This window comes from Scleropages formosus, chromosome 22 (genome assembly GCF_900964775.1).
Source record: "Scleropages formosus chromosome 22, fSclFor1.1, whole genome shotgun sequence".
In the NCBI taxonomy this organism is placed as follows: domain Eukaryota; kingdom Metazoa; phylum Chordata; class Actinopteri; order Osteoglossiformes; family Osteoglossidae; genus Scleropages; species Scleropages formosus.
In genome coordinates, this window is record NC_041827.1 from 13,162,957 (window position 1) to 13,174,459 (window position 11,503).

The 11,503-nt window shown below is 40.3% G+C and overlaps 1 protein-coding gene across 1 annotated transcript; it reads right to left on the reverse strand.

Moving 5' to 3' along the window:
• Positions 1–7,797: 7,797 nt before the first annotated feature.
• On the reverse strand, positions 7,798–11,503 carry lsm3 (LSM3 homolog, U6 small nuclear RNA and mRNA degradation associated). The gene is made up of 4 exons (XM_018746939.2): positions 11,459–11,503; positions 10,900–11,010; positions 8,853–8,948; positions 7,798–8,124 (listed from the first exon to the last, which is right to left on the reverse strand). The coding sequence occupies exons 1-4, from the start codon at positions 11,477–11,479 to the stop codon at positions 8,044–8,046; spliced, it is 309 nt and encodes a 102-aa protein (XP_018602455.1). The 5' UTR covers positions 11,480–11,503; the 3' UTR covers positions 7,798–8,043.

Consider the following 11,503-nt stretch of genomic DNA (forward strand, 5'->3'; position numbering starts at 1 on the left):
ATCATAAATATCTCCACTTACACAGGCGTCCAAATTTCCTCAATCACAGAGGAAAAATAATGTCATGCGAGTGCAAACAGTAAAAAAAAAAAAACATACGAGGCACATAATTTTCAATAAAGTGATTTTCGAAAAGCAGCTCAAGTGTGGTGAGCACAGAACTTTCAAGAATGCATAAGGGCATTTAAATCATCATATATGACTGGAACTGAGACCGCATGCACAAGTAACAGATTACACAGCCACAACATATAACAGTGTTGTGGAATGACTGCGGTTTGGTCATGATGCAACAGCTGCTACACTTAAGTTAATTACAAACACTTCTTACTTTATACTTCATATTGACATCGTGGGAAGTTCCTAGAAATCTTTGACGTTGTAGCAGTATTTTTCCAGATTTACATGGCTTAATTTCCCGCAATTTGTAGCGGACTCGGATGTACTCGCTGGAAGGAGGCAACGTTCAGAAATGGAGCAGGGTTTATTGTTTATGCAAAATAAATCTATAGGCTATGCTGCAAAACATGAATACATTCACTTTGGTTAACTCCTAAACATGTTAAACTTCCCGCACTTCAGGCTTCTTGCTGAGGGCAGCTGATAGTGTAGTGGTAAGAGGTGCTACCTTTGGACCTGAAGGTTACTGGTTTAAATCTCACCTACTGCTGCCGTACCCTTGAGAAAGGTACTTACCGTAAATTACTGTGATATAACTATCCGGTGGGGGCATGGTGGCGCAGCGGGTTTGGCTGGGTCCTGCTCTCTGGTGGGTTTAGAGTTTGAGTCCTGCTTGGGGTGCCTTGCAATGGACTGGTGTCCCGTCCTGGGTGTTTCCCTTGCACCCTGTTTTGCTGGGTTAGGTTCCAGCTCGTCGCAACCCTGCTAGGGACAAGCGGCTTCAGCCAGTGTGTGTGTGTGTGTGTGTGTGTAACTATCCGGCTGTATAAATAGATAATTTAACATTGTAAGTTGCTGTGGAGAAAAGTGTCAGTGAAATGAATGTTGTTTCAAAATCAACATACTGTGAGTTTACAATTACATGTACATTGACCATTATTGCTGCACATCACTGACTACATACTATGAATAGTTACAGTATTAGTGTGTGAGTTGCGCACACCATCTTGGGTCCATTTCCAAATGTGTGGGACAATTTATGCTTTTAAATCCTGCAATAAAAAAATACAGAATTTACTTTTGGGATGACATTTTTCTTAAGTAACTGCACCTCTCAACAGTTAATGTATGCATTTGTTATTTATAAACATAGTAGATCTCTTTCCTCCTGAGGGAGTAACAATTCTACAGACGAGATTAAAGAGTTAATAATGACACGTTTTCTGCCAATCCCCATCCCTATTTCTGTCTGGTTCACTTGAGACGGTCTCCTACTTAAATGGATTGAGGGAGACTTGAAGGCCGTGGCAAGATTAGAGGACACAAACTTCCAAGGATGTCTGAGTCCCGGGTCAAGGCAGCCTCTATAAACAGTCCTTTCCGAGATGTTTATGTCCCTCATCCAATAGTGACTCATACAGTGTTTTAAGTCAAACATGGATCTAAGGAAGACAAATGCTGCCTCCCCAGGTCTTAATACTGGTCCAAGTGTCCAAATTAACCCTAGAAGCAAGCGTCCATACTCGCTAGCCGGTAGCAGTGTCACACCAGAGCTGGAGTAGCACACAGCTTGTGTTACCTCCTGCAAACGCTGTACAATACTTGTTTTTCTACAAGCTGCTGATCCTGACAAGTTTCCAATTTAAAGTGAATTACTAGCACATAATAAAGCAAAAGTTAAAAGTGTGGACTTTGCACTTCAGCGACTCGACGAAAAGCATAATGCACCAGACAAGAGATACACTTCGCTCGAGAAGTGTTTTCAAATCCCGTCTTTCACGAAATAGTTATTTATTACTTGTCTATGAGGTCTACAAACAAAATAAAAACCTGACCATTACTCTTGGGGAAAACTTCCCGTTTCAAGTTCACATTGAGGAAAAACACATTCCTCGAAATCCTATGGGATGTTTCCATGAATAGCTCCCAGAAACACATCTGCAGTTCAGCAAGCCAAAACAGCAGGGGACGGGCTGGGCAGACACCACAAAGTAATGTTCTCCACACTGTCTACTGTACATAAGAGCAGTAAGGGGCTCAGAATAAACCAGCAAACTAAACGCATTATACTTACAAAATACCCTGGGTGTGGGTGGGTTGGGGCGGCAGAACAAAGAAATATATTGTCTGGAGACGCTACTGTAAAGTCGCGGCGGGGGGGGGGGGGAGTCACAAACAAAAGTACTTACTGTAGACCATATTGTAAGGTTAGATTGCGAGATTAACGTTTACCAAAAGCTGCAGCAGTACAGGTGATTTCAGGTGCCCTGGCGAAACGCACTAAAGCAGGACCTTGGCGCTTGATCCACACCTCTCACATTACAAGTCCACATGATGCCACGTGCTGCAAACGCCAAGCGGTTAAGAACTAACTATATATACACACATATAATATATGCACTATAACTTTAAGATCATGCCCAGATCAATCCTTTATGCAGTTAGTACTGTATTGTAACGGAAATGATTATATGTATCTCAAAAAAAAAATTACTGGGAAGGTGACCAGCTATTGTCGATATTCGGATAAAGTTTTATGCAGCTACTCGTGAGATGATCATTGGTGCATGCGGTGCAAGAAACTAACTGTACTTAAGAATTACACATCTGCAACTATGTCTCTCTCCTAAGGTAATGCACAAATTGTATTTCTGTGAGATGTACGTCGCTTTGGAGAAAAGCGCCTGCTAAATGAATAAGTGTAAATGTAAAAACAGTGACAGTAATGTTTGTTCCATCTTGTTATTGTTTCAGGTTCAAAAAAAACAGTTTCAATGAAACTGACGAAAGTCTGTTCACGGGCTCTCTGTGCTTCCTCATAGAGCGAGCTGCAGGTAAAATGCTTTAATTTGGTCATCATTAAGAGATATCTTAATAAATCATCACTGAATTTCTTTGGGAGGGCGCGGGGGGCGGTAGCGGGTTTGGCCTGTGCCTGCTGTCCAAGTCCTGCTTGGGGTGCCCTGCGACGGATTGGCATCCCATCCTGGGTGCATCTCCTCGCACCCCGCCTTTCTGGGTTAAGCTACGGCTCGTCTCGACCCTACTCGGGACAAGCAGCTTTAGTCAATGTGTGTGTGTGAGTGAGTGAATTTAATTCATTCCTCCACTGGAAAGCTAAGAGGTTATAACGACTACTCAGGACTACTATATTATGCTTTTCATTTCAAGGAATAAATTAAAAAAGCATCCTAAGTGACCTTTTATGAATTTTTGCTTTAAATCAAAACAGCTCAGTCCAGCATAGGGAAATAAGGTTGAAAAATCCTTAGAGAAAACCTGTCACTACATAAAATCAGTGCATACAGGAAAGCTGTCAGTACCATTTAATAACTGCAGTTATTCAGTAACTTTGACACCCCTTTATGTAGTCTACATGATACCAATATCTCACTGTGAAGTCTGTAAATTTACACCATTATTTGAAGAACTTTTGGTTCATCAGAAGTACTTACATACTTCCTAATACAGTATATTTCTGTTGTTAATGAAATTACCAGGATTCACCTTTGCCAAACATCCAAGAAATAAGCTAGTGGATATTATACTTCAGGCATCCAGAGGAAAAAAAAAAAAAAACAGCTGTAAATTTCCATTCCTCATTGCAGTTTTGTAAATACAGGGTGCATCTGGAACCGTACAATAAAACACACATATAAAAATATGTTAATAGCATGGCACTCATTTTTGGACAGAAGCTTACATTTCCTGGTAGGAGACCACAGACCACATGGAATTCCATAAGTATCATTGTAATTTTAATAACTCTACACTCAAAAACCTCTCGTATCGCATTGTTTAAGCTGATAATGAATAAAGTACAGAAACAGACACAGTGCAGTGGCGAACTGGTCCTGCATAACCTGCTTTCTGTGTATAGTTTAAATAATTACCCGCTTCCTTCTCCATCTGGTGACTATTTCTGGCTCTTCAATATTCTCATAAAACCTAACCTCCAACCTCCTGTTCTATTTATCTTTTATACTGCCTCAGACAGTTGAGGTTAAACATTTCCGCGTTCACCGAAAATCAATAAACACTTAAATACTTCCAACTGCCTTTGGGATCAAGCTTTTCTTCTAGGGTTTAGTACACCTTAAGGTACATATCACCCAACATGTGTAATTTCACCAGACGACATGCTTTAGCGCTAAGTACGCACTTAAAAAATGTTAAAATATACCATGTTGTCACAGTTTAAAAAAAAATTTAAAAATTAAACCTTGTTTGAGAAACAACTTTAATGCTAATGCTGCATTTGCACCAGAGCCCTGGCTACCAGAGGGTTATCATGTTCATATACTGTATATTACTAATATAATTCTGGCCACACCTCAGTCTTTATCTGGATTTTAGTAGCACTTAGAGCAGGATATTTTTGGTCTGTGGGAAGTTTCTACTCATGGATGAAAACAGTGACCCATTTCCTTCTCATACACGGCCATAACATCTGGAAAATAACACCCATTTCACCAAAAAGTCATTCTAAAGGACAGCCTCGGTTACACAAAAGTACCAAATCTATTTCAACTTCAGCATCCGATTTATGTTTCCTGGTAAGGACAATTACTTTAATTATTAATTATTCAATTTTTTCTATGTATCAAGACATAACTGGCTTAAATATGGATTTGGAAAATAAACTGACAAAGAAAAACTTCCTAACAGGGCTGTTTTCATACATCTTCCATGCTTCAACTGTTGCATTTTTGTACCCAAAACCAGTTTGAATCCTAATGCATCCTTATTAACATTAAGTGTGCAGAAAGAAAATGAACCAAAATCATTTTAATAATCTATTTTAGAACCTATCACAAGTCATTAGCTCCTTTTCCAACGGTTCAATCATCAAGATGACCAATGTTGTAGGTAATAGAATACTGCCATCTTCTGGAAGTTTCAATCTCTACATCACATTTCTGATATGAGATAGCGATTATGAAATGATGGACTGAATTTATGATGGTTTTCATTTAACAGAATAGAAACATAGATGGATGGACGGACAGACAGACAGATAGATAGATAGAAGAAAGAAAAACACTTGCTATAAGTAGGGACAGCTGGTAACGTTGTGGTTAGTGCTATTGCCTTTGGATCTACAAGCCACAGATTCGCTCCGCACCTCCGGCTATAGTACCCTTGAGCAAGGTGTTTCAAGTTTTTGTCACATACACAACCATACTTGGTACACCGTGCAGTGAAATGCTTTTCCTCCTGTCCGCGGTACACATAAATAAGGCGATACAAACAAGTAGAAACTAGGAACACTCTTCAGAAATATGAGGAATATATAATGATGAAAACAGGAAAGAATAAATAATAAAGCTGGATACAATGTGTAGTCCAATATTGAATATTAAAGGTTACATAAAAGTGCAATGTATGCAATGTTATGGAGCAGGGCGGACAAGGATCTGAGCATATCATTGGCTCAGTTAGTGCTCCTTGTCCACGCAGTCCAGCCTCTACTCCATGGTGTTATCCTGCTTAAGAGCCCGAATGGCCTGTGGGAAGAAGCTCCTCCTCATTCTCTGTGTTGGCCTTCAGGGGGTGAAAACGCTTCCCTGACCACAGCAGGGAGAAAAGTCCGGTGTTCAGGTGACTGAGGTCTTTCACCATCTGCCTGGCCTTGGTCCAGCACCGCTTGCTGTAAATAGACTGCAGATCAGGGAGCTCAGTGCGGATGATGCGCTCAGTTGATCACACCACCCTCTGGAGAGCCTACCTATCCTGCTTGGTGCTATTCCCAAACCAGGTCGTGATGCTTCCCGTCAGGATGCTCTCGATGGTACAGATGTATAAATTCCTCAGCACCACAGAGGGCTATTTGAAGTCTCTTAAGCATCTAAGATGGTAAAGACGCTGACGGGCCTTCTTTGTCAGGGTGTTGATGTGACGTGACCATAAGATCCTTTGTGATGTGAACACCAAGGTAACGGAAATTGCCCACCCTCTCCACTGGGGCCCAGTTGATTTTAAGGGGGTGATAGCTCCTCTCCTGCTTCTGGCTGAAGTCCACCATGAATTCCTTTGTTTTGCTCATGTTCAGGATGAGGTTGTTCTCCTGGCACCAATTCTCCAGGTTCCTAATTTCCTCCAGGTAGGCCTTCTCATTGTTATCAGAGATCAGGCCCACCATGACAGTGTCGCCAGCAAACTTAACAATGGTGGTAGAGTTGGAAGTGGCCACACAGTCAAAAGTGTACAGTGAGTACAGCAGGGGTCTCAGGACACAACCCTGGGGGTCTCCAATGCCAAGGGTGGATGAAACATGTCTGCCCACTCATACTACTTGTGGTCTGTCTGTAAGGAAGTGGGAGATCCACTGACATAGGGATGGGCAAACTCCCAGGTCCTCCAATTTCATTATGAGTTTGGAGGGAATTATAGTGTTGACTGCTGAACTGTAGTCTACAAACAGCATTTTTACAAAATTCCCCTCCCGGTGTCCAGATGGGTCAAAACTGTTTGTAGGAGGTATGAGATGTCATCCTCAGTAGAGCGACTGGGACGGTATGCAAACTGTACTGGGTCCAGAGTGTCAGGTAGTGAAGAGGTGATGAAGTCTCTGACCAGCCTTTCAAAGCACTTCATCATAATTGAGGTCAGAGCTACTGGCCAATCACCCTTGAGGCAGGCACCCTAAATTGCTCCAGTAGAATGACCCAGATGTATAAATGGGTAAATAATTGTAACCTTAACACTGTAAGTTGCTTTGGAGAAAAGCATCAGCTAAATGAATAAATGCAAGTACCATCGACTATAGCAAGTATAAATTGCTATAGTCGAGAGCTGTAATTGACATGAAAGGTTCTTACTAAATATCTCTTCAACAACAAAACTTACCTAATACTAGGTTTTGGTCGTCTAGGGCCTCCCAGGTAAGGTTTATGGCATAAGGCAGTGTTTAGCCTCCATGGGATGAGAAACCATTGCAGCGCAAACACAGGCAATCATTCACACAGCCAAATTTCTAGAGTCACCAGTTTAATCCAAAAAAAAAAAAAAAAAAAACGTAGGACTTGTGGGAGGAAACAGGAGCACACTGACAACCAAAACAAACATGCAAAATCCACATACATTGAGCCAGGTAGCAACAGCACAGCAAAGAGGCATCTGTACTTCCCAATTGTGCCACCAAATGTATTCAACTAAAGGAGCTAATATTCTTGCACAGAAAATTCAAGTCACTATACTGCAGATTCAATGTAACAATTCAACGTAAATTGTGAAGCATAATTTTGCTTAAAACTAGCTCACAAAGTAGTGTTCCAAGAAGACTGCCAGTAACTAGATTTTAGTAATCAGATGTTCCAGTCTAAAGGATCTTTACAATCTTCAACTCTGCCAGCCTGTAGTGCTGAATATTTAGAAGGTCATTGAGGAGAAACATCCTCCAGGATACAAATGCAGTTGAACCAGCAATCACTTATTCACAAGATAAAGTTTTATCTTTATAGCTACCCGCTGTGAGAAACCTAGTACCTTCTTCACCCCTTTAGCTTTAAGCCTGCTGCACTTTTAGTACAATAACGGTGAATGTTTAACATACAAAGAAAAACATTCAGTAATCGCATTGGAAATAGGGCAAGTTCAGTTTAATGTAAAAATAAAATTTACTTTTTATTACACAAAATAACATCCTTGGAAAAGTCTGAATGAATAATTCACAACTTTTTTACTGATTTTGCTTTTTTATTGTGCATAGACAATGCAACTGACTTCAATAACAAACTAAAAATACAAAAATAGTACAACCCCAAACTCAATTCCAACTGTAAAAACTTTACTATGTTGCTTTTGCGTATACTTATCATAAACAAAATGTTTATTAAACCCTTGCTTAGTTTGGGTGCAGCCCAAAAGTAAATCCTTCTTGATTTGAGGAAAAAAAAGGCTAATAATTCATACAAACAGAATCTACCCCACTCTGAGTGGTGGAGCCACAAGGACAACACCATCCCCCCGAACAAACAGCATGGGAATATTCCTCTTCGTAGACTGCAAGAGAAAACACCTGCTTTCACAAAATGACCCCTCAGTCATGTATAATGTCACAGTGTGGAAGGTTTTGAGATGCAAACCCAACATACAAGTATGATGCTGAACAGTCAGCACAGAAAACATTTTGTATATGTGGAATAAATTGTGATTTTAAACAGGTTTTAATATTACATAAACAACAAGACAGACTGCCTTACTCGCAGCAAGTACACAGCTGCAACACAACTGTGGTAGATCACTAAAGTGGATAATTCCAATGATCACGCAGATGGACAGTATCATAACAGTGAGAAGATTTTTCAATATATTTCTGTTTTTGATAGACAATATAAACATCTTTATGCATCAGCATAACTACAGTAAATATCATCATGTCTAAAAGATGAATACTGAATAAAAATAAAAATTTCATTTTTAGTCAGACTTTTTGTAATTTATTATGAAGCACTACTGTTTTGTTACTGAAAATCCATCAAGACCAAACAATAAAAAGACACCTGTCCAAATCATGATGCAATTTCAGTCCACATAGAGTAAGGCAGAGATGGACCCAAGGCCTAATTTACAGCAACCCATCAATATTCCTAGCAGTGATGGAAACATGCCTAAATGAGCACCAGAAAGATAACAAAGTTAATATCTTTTTATAGATTCCTATTGTCTAGCAGGAAACTTTCCAGTTCAGGAAACTTCAAATGACCTGGAAAGTTTCCAGTTTTTCATACCTTATAGATTTCTTCATATGTCTCTTCATCAATCTCCACCGTGGTGACAGTCTCCTCCACATCTCCCAGGATCATGTTCAGGTGTTGATCATATGCCTGAAAAGAAGACAGCTATTACCAAAGGGAAGCCAGACACACAGCACACCGTGCCAGCTGGACACCATCCGAGAGCAGCTAAAAAAGTAAATACCCCATATAGATAGATTACTGTGACACTGAACACACCAATGAAAGGGCATATAATGGTTAGGTTTGTTGATTCCCATTTTAAATGAACACTTTTTTATTTTCACACACTAAGGGCAATTTAGGGTTACCAATTCACCTGAAACATGTTGTTGAACTATGGGAGGAAGACTGACCATCTGGGAGAAAACCCCAAATATGGCAAACACAAACTCCACACAGACTGCAACATATTTAAACCCGCATCCTATCACACAGCAAAGGTTCTGTAAGAGACCGATGCTATTTTGCTTTAAACTGCAAAACATTCTAACAAGTGAGAATGAGCACATCATGTAAAAATGAACAATATATTGAGAAACATTTGTTTTCCATGTACAATGAAATCCAGTTTGAGACCATTATAAAGTGACTCCTCATTAACTTTGGTTTCTCATGGCTCCCTACTGTCCTCTGTGTAATCTGCTCTGCCTCCTCTCCCTGCCTCTTCCGCTCAAGCACACAAAGAACAAGGAACCATTCACCCTTCCTCCTTCCACTCAACATCAGGAGTCTCACCTGCCTTCCAAAATTCTGCCAACTTCTGAAGACTCATCTCTTTACCCATTATCTTGGAGCTGTATAAACATTGTCCTGTGTTACAGTATTTCTTTTTTTTTTAATCTGTTTCTTTGTAACAGCTTGACATGCCTGAAAGTTGTGCAATTTGCCTTTGTGAAATGATTGTTAATTCCAAACTTAGACTGATGAGTTGCCTGCAACAATATTTCATCCAAGACCGTCATTTGATTGCCATCTCTTTACTTTGCGAATACTTTTTGCCTTGAATACACTACAACATATACTGCACAGAGCATTTCGACACACAAAAGAAGGTTCAGAACTGCTTTCAAGAAGGGCTGACATCTGCTCCTAGGATGTTTGATCACCACTTACAACTCAACCTCTTCAAAACAGAGATCCTTCATCTCCCAGCTGGCCTGTCTTCCTCTCAAGAACTATTTAGCAAACTGGACAACCGACTCATTTTGCTTGCCTCCTCAGCTAAGAGCCTGGGAATAATGACAGACAAGCTGGTCTGTCAACACGTCAAAGCCACAACCGAGACTTGCACAGACATTCTGCTGTGACTCTCTCCTGTTTGGCCTTCCTGCCTCTGCCACCAAACCTCTACAGCTGATAGAGAATGCTGCTTTATGAGCTGTGTTTAACCTGTCAAAGCATTCCCATGCATCGCCCCTCCTCGTCTCTCTGCATTGACTTCCTGTAGCTGCCCAGATCAAATTCAACACTTTTGTTACAGCCTACAAAAGCTTCAATGGAACTGCTCCCGATATCTACAAGACCTGATAGCCCGCCAGACCGCTAAAGTACTCCACCCTTGCCCACTTGGTGGTCCTATGCACAACAGGTTCAAAATCAAAAGCACAAAAGTTTTCTGTTCTGGCTCCAATGTGGTGGACCGACATCCCCCTCTTACTCAGAACTGCTGAATCTTTTGCATTTAAGAAGTGTCTTAAAACACCTCTTTCTCACTCACTTCCCCATGATCTCTTAAGTGCATAATGAAAGTGTAAATGCTTATGTTCAATAATTCTGAGATAACTGTTCAAAAATGGATAAACCTTTTATGGAGTTAATCATGTGATGTAAACTGGTTCATATGGTGGAATGTGACAAATTAACTGTGCTTTAGAATCATCATGTGTCTGCATCCAAGTCTCTTTCTGTTGAGGCAATGCGCTCATCGTATTTTTCTCTGAGATGTGCACTGCTTTGGAGAAAAGCATCTGCTAAAGGAATAAATGTAAATGTAATGTAAATGTATTATAGCAAAAATCAAGGAAGGAGAATGTCTCACATGCAGTCTGCCTCTCAGCTCTCTGTCATTCCTCATCTTAACGTAGATCCGCTCGTCCAGACTCAGTCGAATGAGGTCCAGCGGCTCTTCTACAGTGTTGGTTGTTTGTTGCTGCAACACAAACACAAAACGCAAAAAAAAAAAATTGTGTAAAATCGTATCGTTGTTTTTTCTGCTTGATTTTCTCGCTCGAGACTCACTCACTCAGAAGTTGTTGCAGCTAACTCGAGCCGCTTACCTCACTAACAACCTATAAGAACCACACATAAAAATATCCGTATGATGCAGTGTTAAAATTAATGTTAAGTACAAACATATATTTTACAATAACTGCAGAGAAACTAGGTGTATTTCACACACAGCGGCTGCCATCCGTTCGAGCTCAGCAAATCAAATGTCGTTTCCAGCAGTCAAATCGGTGGATTCGACGCAAAATTTATATTTCTAAGCAAAATCTCCTTGGTAACTGATGGACTATTAGTCACGGAAACGAGTCAAATGTGTTTAATTTACATGAATTAATACCCATCATAATTTAAGGCATTAAGATTTTACAAACCTGTTCAACTTCGTCCGCCATCTTTTAAAATTTCCCAGAAGTCTC